At 57.6% G+C, this 15,176-nt stretch overlaps 1 protein-coding gene across 1 annotated transcript; it reads left to right on the top strand.

The window, feature by feature from the left end:
* The first annotated feature begins 2,013 nt into the window (after nucleotides 1-2,013).
* On the top strand, nucleotides 2,014-15,112 carry WNT6 (Wnt family member 6). The gene is made up of 4 exons (XM_043445821.1): nucleotides 2,014-2,307; nucleotides 11,868-12,088; nucleotides 12,315-12,649; nucleotides 14,250-15,112. Exons 1-4 carry the CDS (start codon nucleotides 2,228-2,230, stop codon nucleotides 14,709-14,711), a joined length of 1,098 nt encoding a protein of 365 aa, XP_043301756.1. The 5' UTR covers nucleotides 2,014-2,227; the 3' UTR covers nucleotides 14,712-15,112.
* Nucleotides 15,113-15,176: the final 64 nt, after the last annotated feature.

The raw sequence follows: 15,176 nt of genomic DNA, 5'->3' as shown, positions 1-15,176 counted from the left end.
AGAATGCAGGATCAGGAGAGCATTTCATAATCTGCAATAACAGTAGCAGGGTGGGGGCGGGGGGGGGGAAGAGGGTTCGGAACCCAGGCAGTGGTTCCCAGGGGGTTGGTCATTGGCCACCTGCAGCCTCTAGGGACCGCCCCCCCCCCCAGAGCCCTCCAGCCGCCTGTTCAGCACCATCTGGCCTGAGTGTGGGCCCAACCTTGGCTGCGTTGTTGAGTGTGCAGGGTCCGGAGTTGGCATTGCCCTACAGAAACAGCAACTGGGTCCAAAATTAAAAGGTGCAGGGGCTGTGCCTGGCATCTGGTTGCTATTAAAGGCTAAAATGGGAGGGGCTGCACTTGGGCCACGCCCCCTACCTCTCCAAGCCACTAGCCCCCTTCTCTAGAGCACTCCAGCACCCTCACCAGAAGAACTCTCAGTGACCAGGACAAGGGGTTAGACTGATTCAACCTGGACACCACAGCCCCAGGCAAATCCAGGGGCTTCCCTGTGCCCCTAGGCCAACGTTTCTCCATTTCTTTTCTCTTCTCCATTTGCTCATCCTTCGTTTCCCAGATCTGCCTCCTCCCCTGGGACCCACATCTGTGGTCTCTTCTTACACCCCCAGCCCATCTTGATCCACTTGTCCCTACACTCCGAATTGTGGCTTCTCTCTGCTCACCAGGGTGTTTCTCTCTCTTATCACTCTTGGCAGTGGCCCTACTCCCCAAGTTCAGGTGCTCCCCACTCCCACCCCCACCACCACACACAGTCCAGAAGACCAAGAGCTTTCCTCTAGACGCCTGAAGTTTCTGCCACATGGACTTGAGGTCCTCCATCGTTCTCTCCAGCCAGGAGCACCCGCACAGCTTGATGGCCGCTCTGGATAGAGGTGGAAGGGAGACTGGCCCTTGCCATGGAATGTCCAGCACCACCTGTCTCTCTGCACCCCCGGGGCACACGGGGCTGGAGCCAGGAGCAGGGACTACAGCTCCCTGCCAGCCCGCTTGGCGTGATGAATGGAGCTGTCCTTCCTCCCCACGGGGGCCTTTGATCTCCCCTCGTGGGGAGGGGGCCAGGGGCATCAAAGACATTTTTGTGGCATTAGAGAATCAGATAAAACGCCATCTCACCTGCAGCTGCCCTCCCACCCGCTCCGGCCCCGGCCAAGCTGTGGGAGCAGTGATGAGGCAGGGACCCTCGGACCCACAAGGCCCGGCTGCAGCGAGTCCTGACCCTTCGCTCTGCAACCTCCACTCGGTCGCTCGCTTGCACGTGCGAGCACTTGATCGCAGGCCATAAAGAGGTTCCTCTCTCTAGCTGCCTAATCTGCCCTCCCGCACCTCCTCCCCTCAGCGCCGGCCTGATGAGGCGGGGGCTGGGGAGCAGAGTGGAGGCCCATCGCTTCCTCCATGCTCAAGAAAAGGCTGAAAAACGGGGCTTGCGGCGCGGAGGCGGGGTCCGGTCAGAGGTGACCCCCTCCGGAGTCTGCCCATCGGGCCATCGAGTTCGACACCCCTCCCCGGAGCACCCAGCGCCGGGGGCCGACTGCGTCTCCCGGCCCCCGCTCCAGCATCCCACTCCGCACCGCCCCCCAACCCAAACTCCCTCATTCCTGGGAAGTTTTCTCTCTTTACAGTCAACAAACCTGTCAAACGTCTCCCTTCCAGCCCGTCCCCCATTCCTTCGCTCCTCTTCCTTCCCCCCGCTTACCCTTCTCCACCCTGCTTCCCCGCCCCTCCTTGCCCCCGACTCCAAGCTGCGGCGGGGGGCTCCCAGGCCGTGAGAGAGGCGAGGTGAGGGGGCGAGGCAGGCGAGTCCCCCAGCCACGAGCGTGCTCGGGCCCCGCCCTCCGCCGAGCTCCGCGCCCGCCGCCCCGGGGCGCTCGGCTCCCTCCCGAGAGTCCCGCCGCCTGACTGTCGCAACTGCCACCCCCACGGCCCCCCTGCCCCCCGCCCCCGCCCCGGCCCCGCTCCCCTCCCACCCCCGCCCCCGGCTCTGATTTCTTCTCCCGAGCGAGCTCGGCAGGAGACACAGGCTCTGGCTGCCCTGTCCGCTCTCCGCCTCCGCCGCGCCCTCCTCGCCCGGGATGGGCCCCCCCGCCGCCGCCACCGCCGCCGCCGCCGCCGGAGCCATCGCCTCCCGGCCGCCGCCGCGCTCGCCCTGAAGCCCGGGCCCCGGCGCGCAGCGGCTGGCCCCTCAGCCTCGCGCCCTGCCCGCACCCGCCGGCCCTAAAGCTGTCACGATGCAGCCGCCCGCGCCCTCCCGCCTGGGGCTGCTCCTGCTGCTGCTCCTGTGTCCGGCGCACGTCGGCGGACTGTGGTGGTGAGTGCTGCGTCTGGCTGCCCCCTCGGGGCCCCTGGAGCTCGGACTCGGGGACCTTGGGGCCGAAGGTGGGGCTCCGGATCGCGCTCCCGCCGCCTCCCGGCTCTACCTGTGCGCGGAGCCCAGCCCCTCGGCAGGAGACGCGAGGGGGAGGTGCGTGCCGCTCCTGCCGACCTCCTCTAGGGGCATTTCTGAACTGCCACTTAGACGTGCCCACACACCCCCTGCCCCCTCCCTACATTCTACTGTATTTCCTCCCCCTGTGTCCCACCCCCACCGCAGGTTACGCGCTCAATCCAGGTCACCGAGGAATCAGCGGATGGGTAGGAAAGAGATATGGGGAGACGGGGGCAAGATCTGTAGTCTGAGATCCGAATAAAAGAGTGTGTGTTAAGACGGCTTTGGATTTAGGGGAGACAGGCTGAATTTGGGGGAAAGAGAAGAACAAGGTGGGAAGCCACTGGCAGGGAGAGCCAAGCTGTTGCCTCTTCCCGCCCTACTTTGCCCACAAACCCACCAGCTTCTCTCTGGGCTCCTTCAGAATGGGTGGGAGGGGCAGGAAAGGGAGCGTAAAAGGGGAAACTGAGTCAGAATCTTCGCTTTCTCTTTCTCCTCCCCGAGCAAACAGGAGGAAAGGCAGGAAAAGGACCCAGACTCCTGGCCCTTCCAGATGTAGAGGTCATGGATGAAAAAAATGTGCTGCTGGGAATCGTGGAGGGTCCTGGTGGAAGGGAGCAAGGCCTGGCCAGCCAAGGGATGGGGTCGAGTTCCCAGACTGCCCTAGCTAGAGCAGATACTTAAGCAGCTGATGTTGCGGGAACTTGGAGTCTTGCGGGATGGATAGAGGCTGGGGAGGTGGGTGCCCGGCCGGGACCGCTCAGCGATCCGGATCCCGTAGACTTTTTTTCCCCTTCTCAGTCTTGGGAGCAGCAAGGACCCGCCCGGAATAGTTGTGTTTAGAGAGGAGGGACTTGGACGCTACCGCTGGTGCATTAGCCAATCCTAACAAGTCAAAACCTTGTCTATTTGCATACCGCCATGTCATTGGCTGGATTCTCTACCCTCCACTCCTCTCCCACCCCGGATTTGGAAGAAGGGGTGGGGCAGGCAGTTCCCTCTTTTCTAGGAAGATAGCTGGATGCCCACACAGGGAGCTGCTGGCCACGATCCCACTTCCATGATGTAGGAGAGTAGTCCCTCAGGGTGTCAGTGAAGGGGCCAAGCCAGGGCGACCTAGGTCCCGGCTAGGGAACATGCGTCCTTGGATCCTGACTTAGAATAATGCAGTAGCAGCTTTGAAATAAAGAGACCTGCGATCTAATCTCCCCCCATTGTCAAGCCTATGACCTTGGGCAAGTCACTTCTCCCTGCTCCCCGATGTCTCAACTGTAAGATAGGGAGTCGGTCCTCCTACCTGGAAGGCTTGATAGGAGGGCTGGGTGGGATGACCTACAGCATAATCTGACGTTGGGAGGTGCTTCTAAATGTAAGTCCTCTCCTCCACACCCCAGGTTCTGGCCAGAATCCCCATGGGTGAAAGGGGGATCAATTTACATTAAAACCTAGGGTCTCTAGCAAAATTTTGCAAAGGGATCTCTATCTCTTATTCCCCATACACACCTGTCCTAACTTTGCCCTTTCTCAAAGTATGGAAACAGAGGTCTCTCCCTGAGGGCTGTTGTCTTCCTTCCCCACCCCACTCCACCCCCTACTATTTGTCCCAATTTTATCATCCTTCCACTTAAAAATACCACTTCCTCCATGACGCTGCCCCTCTGTCTTCCCTCCCTTGCCTTCTCTATGCTCACTGCACTCCATGCATTGGACACTATGCCAGTTAGGCATTTCACTGACTGCCCTCTCCTCTTGGGTCCCCTTTCCCGCTTCTGGGAGGCGGAGCCTTTGTCTTTAGGGCCTGGAGACTAAAGGTGCTGGGCGCAGCTGTATGGAGATCTGCTGGGGTTTGTGTTCATGGTGGCCCCTTCGTTTGGGAGGGGCTGCTGGGTGGGAGCCATGCCGGAGGAGGAGAGACCTCGTCCCTTGGAGACTGACCCTGAAGCTCGAAAGGAGGGAGTGGGGGAGGAGGGGAGGAGGGCAGGTGTGGAAGAACACAGAGGCCTTCATGGCCACAGCTGCAGGGCAAGCCGGGTGAAGAGTGAGGAGTTGGAGTGATAAGGTGTCTGGCGACTGGCTCACTCAGATACTTTGGAGAGGCTGTCCCCACCCCGGAGGCTTCACCTGAAGCAAGAGCTTCTTCAGGCAAGAAATGTATGGGCTGCTCCCTGATGTCTAGGACTGGTTGGCTGGATCCTTTCTTCCTGCTTCTCAGAGAACACTGACCAGGCGGGAGCTCCAGCGGTGAACAGGAAAACGGCTGCCCTCACAGCAGCCCATTGCAGTCCTTGCTGCCATTCTAGCAGCAGCCAGGCTGGGAAGACTTAGTTCTCCAGGAACTCTGAGTGACCGGACTGTCCTGGTTAGGAAAGGAGGGCCCTGGATGGGTATGGCCCAGGCCTTAGGCTCACGGACCTGGCTCTAGGTCACCCAGAGTTTCTCCTTTCAATTTCTTCCCTCCTCCCCCTTCTTTCCCGCCCCCTGCCCCGCCTTCTCCAATGCTTTCTAAACTCTGCCTCTGACCTCTGTCTGTCTCTCTCTCATCTGTAACCATATCTTTGTGAATCACAGAATCCCAGATTCCAGGACATTGGCCAGGCTCTCTTGAGGTCATCTTGTCCAGCTTACTGCCTCCAGGCTATCCAGTTTATGCTCTGGCCCTGACAGATTCTGTCCTGGTCATCAGCTCCCAGCCCTCCCATCCTGCTCTCTGCCCCCTTCTCATCCTCCCCCAGGAAGTTCTTCTCAATATCTGGCCCATCTTTATTTCTACCTTCAATCAGTAAATGTAGAAAATAGCTCAGTCTCACAGAATAGCCAAATCAATCTCCCTTCTTCTCTTTTCCTCTTTCCATTTGATATTTTCTATGAAAGAAACTAACCCTCCCATTGTTCCACTAGGAAAAGCACCACTCAGTCTCACTCCCTTCCCCCATCTCATCTTCCCTATGGAAACAGGAACGAGGTGCTGGTCAGCTCTGGCCCCTCAGGGAGGCAGGGAAAGGACCCAGGCCTCTTCCTGACACCCAGGCTTTCCAGCTGTGACTTCCACCACCCCTTCCCATTCTCTCTTTCTCTGGGGCCCCTGACCCTTCATGGGCAGTCCTGTTGCTGGCTCCCACAAGCTTAGGATGGGGTAGATGGTGGGGGTAGGGTGGCCATCCAGGCCTCCCCTCCCAGCCCCCCCACCCTCGCCTTGGCAGCTTCCCCTGGAGGGAGACAATGGGGCTGTGAGCAGAAAAGGGCAGGGGCAAAAGGAGGCTGGCTTGGTCCAGGCCAGAGCATGCCCTGAGCCCACCAGAGTCCTGGCACCGTGACATTTCCCGGGGGGTGCAGTCCCCTCCTGCCCCATTCTCATCGGAAGCCAGGAGTTGGGTGGGAGCAGGAGCTGGGCGGGGGGGGGGGGGGGGGGGGAGTCAGCGGGAGGCTTGATCATCAGGGCCCAGCCAGGGGGATTCCAGAATGTGTACTTTGATGAAGAAATGCAGCAGTGGAGGGGATGAGGCGGGAGTGGGGGGGTTGTGGGGTGTGGGCAGCCGGGCTGCAGTTAGGCTGGCGGTAGGGCACCCAGCCAGCCAGAGCAGGAGGTGCTCAGGAACACAGAAGCCTGTCCCCGGGGAGTGGGGAGAGCGCCCTCTAGCCTGCACCCTCCTTCCTGCCAGGGGCAGGGTGGGGCGAGGCCCTGAGTGCTTCCCCTGGACTGCCCGAGGTGGCGCAGAGGGAGACAAAGGTCGCTGGGCAAGTACTTCACCCACTCTCTGCCCGGTCTCTTTGGCTGTTTCCTCCAGCTTGGAGCCCTCTGCTTAATCCAGAAATTAGATCTAGAAAGGACCCTACAGATCATCTGGCCCAATCTTCTCACTCTCAGAGAGAGAGAAGTCTAGCAAAGTTCAGGGACAGGAGGTGACTTGCCCAAGGCCACCCAGAATGCACGTAGCTGAGGGTTGGGGACCAGGAGTCCACCTCCCGATGAGTACCAGGAGTGCAGAGGGGTAGGGGTCAGGAAAGGGGCTTGCACAAGCCCCTTCTGCTCCCCCCATCCTCCCCTTCTCACGGGGCTTCGCCACCTCGGTTTGGGAGAGCAGATGGCACAGGGCAGACTCTCTGCAGGATATCCAGTGGATGGTCATTGTGTCCAGGCCGCTGACCAGCAGCAAGCCATCTTGTGTGGGGAAGTCATTCAGGGCAGAGAAAGCCCCTGCAAGGGGAGAAGTGTGAGGAGGTGGGAAGGGCAGCACCTGGGACTGGGCAGAAAGAACCCAGTTGGGCCGGGGGTGGGGGGTTGGGGAGCCAGGGAATGGGGTGGCTGGTGGGCAGTGGGGAGGTAGGGGTTAATGGAGCTGGGGCATTACTGACTTTGATGTGGTGGTTGGGATGGGGGTAGGGACTGGGGGAGGGGGAACAGTAATTACTGAGTTAGACAGAGCAGGACAGGACAGGCGGGCCGGGCACAGGCCCGGGCCCAGCCTCCTCGGCAGCCCAGCCGTCAGGCAACATTTTTCTACCCCTTCTCCACCACCCACCTCCCCCATCCCTGTGCAGCCCCCACCCACAGCCCCAGGGCTCAGGGCTCCCTCTGCTGGCTCTTGGGAGCTGAGGGTCAGACTAAGGAGTACCCAGAATGAGTGCGGGGAACTAGTGGGGATTTGGCTGTGAGACCCTTTAGAGGAGCAGGCTTCAGAAAGGTCTGTGATCCTCTTGGCCTCAAGAATCCACCCAGGAGTGCTGGCTGGAGAAGGGAGGCAGTGGGTGGGGAGATCTTGGAGGGTGCTCCTGGTCCATGGGTTAGACTGGCAGGGGAGGAGGAGATACTGGGATCCAGGCTAAGAAGAGTTGGAGCAAAGCATGTTCTCAGGAATTCATACCTGCTGCCTGATTGCCATGCACTGTGTAGGCCCAGGAGATGATTAAGGGTGTGAATGGGAAGTCACCCATGGGAAGACACTTGTGGAAGCCCACTCTCTGGACAGGCTCTTTTCATTGTGTAACCCAAGAAGTAGGCAGGTATTATTATTTATTTCCACTTTACAGCTGAGGACACTGAGGTTCAGAAGGTCAAGTTTCCTCATCCATTCAACAAAGGCTAAGTGCCAACATCCCCGGCTAGGGGCTTGTTAACATCGTGGAACCAGCAAATGGCAGAGCCCAGATCCAAACCCAAGTCCGATGGATTTCCAAGGCCCTGAGTCGTATTCTGCTAATGACATTATACTTCTCCCTGAGATCTTTGTCTGGAATGAGTTTATATCTAATTGGGAAGATAAGACAAGAAGATGTGACAAAACAATTATGCCACTGGCCAGGATGACAAACAACACCCCCCGCCATGAGTGACACCAGGAGTGAGGCAGGTGGGGGAGGTCAGTGAGGGCTGGGGCCCACCAGAGGTTCCTTAGAGCAGGTGGGATCTGAGGCGTGTTTGGAGAGATGCTGTGTGAGATTTGGATGACTTAGGTGTGAGGAGTTGGGGTGTCTCTAAGTTCAGAAACTTAGCGGTGTGATCTGGGATGGATGCAGAGTCAGCCAACCCTGATCAGACTAAGGACCATGTGGAGGACAGTATGCATGAGCCCCTGAGGTTTCAGAAGCCCTTGGGGCGCGAGGGCTGTTTCCTCCAGTCCCTCTGGTTTTTAAAATATTTGCCTAAATTTCTTGTGATGGGGATTCCCCCATTGAGTGGCCAGGGTCAGTCCCCTCTCTTGCTTGCCTGTATAATAAGGGTGAAGTGGGTGGAAGTGGACTAGAAAATCTTCCACCCTCTGAATCCAGGCATGTAAAGGTAAGTTAGGCCAGAAACCCAGGCCTCCAAGGCTTAGATTCACAGATGCTGCCAATAGGAAGTGGCTGCCCCCTGGTGCCACCTCACTTGGCTACTTATTCTACCAACCAAGGTCCCTGGGAAGGAGATCTTGGCACAGGAGGCCAAGCCAGCTAGAATGGCCAAACCCAGGCTTGTTCCTTCTTGTCTTCGTACTGATTTCTTTTAGGGCTAGCTTTGTTTTTTCTATGCCCAGGAGCGGCTATTTGTTTAGGATCTCAGATCCTACATATTATATATTTCCTACCACCACTCTGCTCCAACCACCAGCCCCCACCCAACACGCAGATGCTTCCAGACAGGTACCACTTTCCTAGGCTGATCTCAGGCCAATGCTAACTCAGAGGCCCCCAAAGCAGAGTTCAGTCTCTAAGCAAGCAGAAGGGAAAGAAGGAGGGCAAAGGAAGAGGGGAGGTGGGGAAGTTATTTTGTGATTCGGTTAAAGATGGTGTTAAAGTTTAGAGAGGCTATTTGAGTCTGTCTTGCCAACTCCTTATCTTCCTGACGCCCAGAGAGGGAAATGACTTGCTCAGCATAGCTCAGCTCACCCAGAGTGGACAGAGACCAGAGTACAGATGTGAGGCCTGGTGTTTTGCCCAACGCTTCCCTGCCAGTCCCCTTCTGGAGTTTCCTTTCCTGTGACTTGAAGATGGGAGTGAGGACAGGAGGGCAGGGAGCAAGCTGGTCCCATGGGATTCTAGCTGCTACTATTGCCCATCCCTCCTCCTGACCGGCTTGTAAACAAGTCTAGTTCCCAGGCAGCCAGCCAGCCTGAGGAGCCAGACCCGGACCAGAAACTGACTCCAGAGCAGCCCCTCAACCCTGTGCAGGGCCAGCCCCACCTCCTGGGGGCCCTGCCTGTCGTGCTCCTCCTGATTGCTCTCCTATCTCAAGCTTCTGGGAAAAAGACAAGGTCAAGAGGTTCTTTCCCTTTCTCGCCTGCATAGCCCACCCTCTCCTACTTCCCCAGAGCAGGAGGGGGGAAAGAAGCGGGATGGGACAGAGTAACCTTGGGAAGATAAGGCCAGTCAGCCTTGGGAAAATAGGGAGTTAGCAGAGGGCAGGATTGGGGAGGGGAGACTGCGGAACTTGGCAGCTTGGGGGTGGAGTGGGGAAGATGGGTTTGCAGGGTCCCAGGCTCCCAGGTAGAGTTCTCAACATGCAGGTGGCAGAAGAGGAGTGGATGGCTGTGTGGAGGTCTGTTTCCCCGCCTCTGAATCCAACTGGTGAGAAAATGTTTCTGGAAGCTAATTAGGAGTCATGAAGCCACATGCGGACAGGGTTCAAGTGAGGACCTTTTCCTTAGATGGCTCCTTCATTCACTCAAAACACATGTATTAGATGGTATTCATTGGAGAAGCATAGTAATCATTCACAATATGCAAATTTTCATAATAAATATTGGAGGGGAAATACAAATTAAGCAGCTAAAAATCTGCCATGGGAAACAAAAGTAACAGTCCTAACTCTCAAGGTGCTCCATAGTCTTATTCATCAACCTTGTACAACCATACTGGAAGTTGCCTCCACTTATTTTTGTAATGAAATGGGATAAGTAAGTAGAAGGGGGGTGAATAGATAGATAGAAATAAAGATAGATAGATAGAGACTGATCAACTAGTATGGCCAGGGGTTTTCCTACCCTTGGCCCACTTGCCCCTGCCCCATCTATTACTTCTCTAGGGATGTGAAAGGGTTGGGGCTGGACCTTCCCAGGTACAGTGGTAATGCAGTGATGGTAAGTCCTAAGTATGGAGGCAGGCAGTTTTGGATTATGAGTCTCTCCACTGAGGAGAGAACTTTGGTTCCTGGACTACTGGGGTAAGGGTGATGACATTGACTGGACAGGGTGGTGATGGGGGTGGGGTGGAGTGTGGTAGGAGACTTTATAGGATTGAGGACTGAGCTCAAGGATTGAGCTTACACATCTTCCTGCAATCACGTCTTCAAGCATCTCACTCCTTAGTGAGAGAAGTTCTACCTTAAGACCTAAATTCCTCCTGCTGCTATTTAAGCCCATTACATCTCATTGTGGGCCCAGAACATGCCTGGGCAGCCCATACTTGTGGAGCAAATGGGGACAGTGGGGTGGATGTGCACTAAAGCTAAGCTGAAAAGTAGGCCACCTTGACCTTTGGCACATATCTACCAACATTTTCCTCCAGGTTTTCTTTCTCGTGGTGTCGCTTCTCCCCACCCAAAATCTTATTCCACCCCCTGCTAAAGGCTTTTGAGTGGTTTCAAATTACCCTCAGCCTAAATGCTCTACCTACTTATTCTTACCAGACAGCGATCTCAGCTAAGTGCTCAAATAAGAGCATTCCAATTAAAGTAGTCCCCTCCAGGTGTGAATACCCAGCCAAGTGAACCTTCAGGGGTATGATGTACAGCGACTAAAAGGAAGTGCTAGCCTCAAATGAAACAAAGGCTGAGAATGGAGGGATTTCTGCAAGTGTGTGGAAGGTCTTTACCCACCAAGTCAAGGAGTATCCCCTCCCCAATCAGTTATGTTATCTGCCCTGCCACCCCCGCCACATGCACTGGTCTTGGCTTGCTACCATCTTGCTCTGGAAAGGTCACAGACCCTGGAGCAGGAGAAGGGTCAGTGCCATCTACTTTACAACATGGCTTCAGAGACTCAGTCCCCAGTGCCTTCCTCCTGCTCAGGGAAACAGGGAGATATCGGGGGAGGGAGGGATCTGACAGAAGGAGAAATCTGGGCTAGACAGGGGGTGTGACTTTCCTTAAAGGCTCCCTTCCCTGACCGCTCTAACATACCCTGGCTTGCTGGGATTGCCCCACCTTTCTAGCATCAGGGCTAATCAGCTAACACAAGACCAGCTTGTGGTCCACTAAGACCAGATCCTTTTCTGACACTGTCTACTTTTCTTTTTATTTCTTTATGATATGTACCTTCTTTTCTTTGACAGCTTACTTTTTTTTTTTCCTAATTGCATGTATTTATTATTTTTATTTTTGGCTGTGTTGGGTCTTCATTACTGTGGGAGGGCTTTCTCTAGTTGCAGCGTGCCCGGCTTCTCATCACAGTGGCTTCTCTTGTTGCGAGAGCTTCAGTAGTTGCAGCACATGGGCTCAGTAATTGTTGCACACTGGCTTAGGTGCTCAGAGGCATGTGGGATCTTCCAGGACCAGAGATCGAACCAGTGTCCTCTGCATTGCAAGGCTGATTCTTAACCACTGGACCACCAGGGAAGAAGCCCCGTGATGGCTTGCTTGATCTTCCTTCCATTAACGTCCTCTTCCTCTCCCTTTTGGGTTAGACCTGGTGAATTTTAACCTTGGTCTACCGGGTACCAGAAGCCTTCACCTTGAGTCAAAATCCTGTAAGGATTTATTAATGAATATGTACACAGAAGGATAATACTGACTCTTTGCTCTATAGCAATTTCAGCCTAGAATCTAGCTCAGAGTGCGCACACACACACACACATACACACACACACGGAATAGTAAGAGAACCAGGTGGGACAATCTATCTCAGTTGGGGGTGCTGGTGGGACAGGAGGCATGTCACAGCTCCCGGCTGTGGGCTGGGCGCGGCTGGTCTCCCGCCCCTCCCCCAAGCTCTTCGAGTTACAACCATGGTCTGCTGTTCTTTACTTCCCAGGGCCGTGGGCAGCCCTTTGGTCATGGACCCTACCAGCATCTGCAGGAAGGCCCGGCGGCTCGCAGGGCGGCAGGCTGAGTTGTGCCAGGCCGAGCCAGAAGTGGTGGCCGAGCTAGCGCGGGGCGCCCGGCTGGGGGTTCGGGAATGCCAGTTCCAGTTCCGCTTCCGCCGCTGGAACTGCTCCAGCCATAGCAAGGCCTTCGGGCGCATCCTGCAACAGGGTCAGTGTGGGGAGGACCCAGGAGGGGGCTGCTGTCTCGCCGTTGGGGGAGTCAGAGGAGAGGGTGGGGGTGGGGGAGGCCCACGGAGCCCCACTTCCTCCACGGGTCAGAGGACACGGCCCCGATCCTGTCTCCCAGCCCCACACCACGCTGCCTCGCGCCCAGCGCAGCGCCCCAGAACCCAGCCCGGGTCTTGCTGTCTGACCGCCCCTCCCCGCCTCCGCAGACATCCGGGAGACGGCCTTCGTGTTCGCTATAACGGCGGCGGGCGCCAGCCACGCGGTCACGCAGGCCTGTTCCATGGGCGAGTTGCTGCAGTGCGGCTGCCAGGCGCCCCGCGGCCGGGCCCCACCCCGGCCCCCTGGCCTGCCAGGCACCCCAGGGCCCCCCGGCCCCGCGGGGTCCCCCGACGGCAGCGCCGCCTGGGAGTGGGGGGGCTGCGGCGACGACGTGGAATTCGGGGACGAGAAGTCGAGGCTCTTCATGGACGCGCAGCACAAACGGGGACGCGGAGACATCCGTATGTTGGTGCAACTTCACAACAACGAGGCGGGCCGGCTGGTGAGTGGGGACAGGCACGTATAAGGGTGCGCGCGTGTGTGAGTGTGGAAATGTGGGAGTTTGGGTGAGTTTGAAAGGATGTGGAGACTGTGGTATATGAGGAGGAGTTTGTGGAAGACTGTGGGGCACTGAGGGTGTGAGTGGCCTGCACAGTGTAGGAGTTTGTTAATGTGTGGGAGGCCACTTGGGAAGATTGGCTGGGGGTGTGGTTGGGCCAGTGGGAGGCAAGGTGGCTGACCTAGACGAGGGAGTCACTTGGGGGGCCTGGGAGGGCTAGGGGCTGATGGCCCAGTGGGCAGGGTAGGGAGGGGACACGCAGGGAAGAGGACCCAGGGCCTTTAGGGACCTCAGGTAGGGAGGACATACTTCTGAGACAGGACAAGTAGGGCTAAGCTTGGGTGGCTAGGGGCTGCCAGGGCAGGGGCTGAGGAGGGAGACCAAGGCCAAGGATGAGAGGAAGGACAGAAACCCAGTAAAGGTATGGGGTCTGGAGGTTGGGGAGCTGGGAGAAGTGAGGGAGGCTCCAGGGACAATTTTCTTGCAAAGGAGTGAAGGACGAGTAGTGGATCCTGATGGTAGGAGGGGTCAGGCACAGGCCAGGGAAGCTGTGACAGTCTAGGCACTTGTCAACTGGCTGCCTGGCAACCCCAGACCAGTCCCTGCCCAGAGCCCTGGCAGCCTCTCCCCTTCCCTCTATGATGAGCAGAGCCTCAGGAGCTCCTGTTTAGGGACAAGAAGAAGTATGAGTCAGATGTTGGGGGGGGGGTGGGGGAGGGGAAAGAGAAGGGGCCTAGGAGGGGGCCCGTAGACTTTAAGACTGTAGATAAGGTTGGCCCCTGGACTCTGAGCTTCCGGAAATGATCTTTCTGGGGCATCTGACCCCATAAATCTCTAGCAGGGTTGTGAATCTTCCATTCCAGCTTCAGACATAAATGGTAAATAAAGGGCAGGACTCCTGGGTTTCAGTTCTCAGTAGGGCATTCATAGGGGCCCTCCTGCACCCTATGCCTCAGTTCTAGGGTGTGCCAGGGAACCCCCACATCCTATGTCTTGTAGGGTTCTGGCCTGAGGCATTGGGCAGGGGGGGAAGAGGGGACTCAGAAAGGAATGTCCAGACAGGCCCACATACCTGTCGGAAAGGGTTGGGGAGGGTTGGTGGAGACAGAGCCCAGGCCTCCTGCTCTGCCTGGGGCCCTGAGAGCAGGAATGAGAAGGCTGGCTGGCAAGAGGAATCCGTGCGACAGCTGCCACCTTTACCCCCTCCCTCCAGGGAGAATCTCACCCTTGCTGTCCATTCCGCGTTCTCCCCCATTCCTTGGCTTTGGATCCTGGGATCTCTACACTGCATACTGTCCCCCACTCCCCACTGCTCCCACTTGGCCATCATTCTTCCTACTCCTCCTCTCCGGGGTGTCTGGCCCGTGAGTTCCTCCTTCCCACTTTGCGCGCTCTCGCTTTTTTGTTTGTGTTTTTTTGGTCTGCTCTTTGCAGTCTTCCATTCACCACCCTCCCCTATCTTATTTTCTGTCTGTCCTCTGGACCTTTCTGCGCCCCACCTCCCGGATCTGTTCCCATCCGCCTGCTCTTCTGCTCCCCGCAGGCCGTGCGGAGCCACACGCGGACCGAATGCAAGTGCCACGGGCTGTCCGGCTCGTGCGCGCTGCGCACCTGCTGGCAGAAGCTGCCCCCGTTCCGCGAGGTGGGCGCGCGGTTGCTCGAGCGCTTCCACGGCGCCTCGCGTGTCATGGGCACCAACGATGGCAAGGCTCTGCTGCCCGCCGTCCGCACGCTCAAGCCGCCGGGCCGCGCTGACCTGCTCTATGCCGCCGACTCGCCCGACTTCTGCGCCCCCAATCGGCGCACGGGTTCGCCGGGCACCCGCGGCCGCGCCTGCAACAGCAGCGCCCCGGACCTCAGCGGCTGCGACCTGCTGTGCTGCGGCCGCGGGCACCGCCAGGAGAGCGTGCTTCTCGAGGAGAACTGCCTGTGCCGCTTCCACTGGTGCTGCGTGGTGCAGTGCCACCGCTGCCGCGTGCGCAAGGAGCTCAGCCTCTGCCTCTGACCCGCCGCCCGCCGCACCCGGAACTGCGCGCGGGGCCGCCTCTCGGCACCTGCGGAACATCTGGGCGCCAGCAGAGGGCGCTGCCTCGGCCCGGCTTCCCTCTGAGAAAGTCCATCTCCCAGGCCTCTGGAAACTGCGAGGCGGTGGGGCTTGAGACTTATGCCGGTTCATCAAGGCCCAGGGCACTGAAGGAGCCGCCCGACAGGGGCTCCCGGGGACCTCATGAGGAGACCATATAGAGCCTCTCTCTCCTCGGCCCCCAGATGGAAACCAAAGAGCCAGTTTCTAGGCCTCTGGATGTGGGGCTCCTCAGAACTACTGGCCATGGGGTGGGTGGGTGAGTTTTGTATCAATAAAGATATTTAAACCAATAGGATATATCAATAAAGATATTTGAACCTGGGCCCAGGGCTTGGGAGGCGGGGCTGCTGTGGGGACAGGCTCTGAAAGGAGTGATTGAAGGGA

This window comes from Cervus canadensis, chromosome 24 (genome assembly GCF_019320065.1).
Source record: "Cervus canadensis isolate Bull #8, Minnesota chromosome 24, ASM1932006v1, whole genome shotgun sequence".
Lineage (NCBI taxonomy): Eukaryota > Metazoa > Chordata > Mammalia > Artiodactyla > Cervidae > Cervus > Cervus canadensis.
Note: the sequence above shows the minus strand (reverse complement) of the source record. Positions and strands in the feature narration are given on the sequence as shown.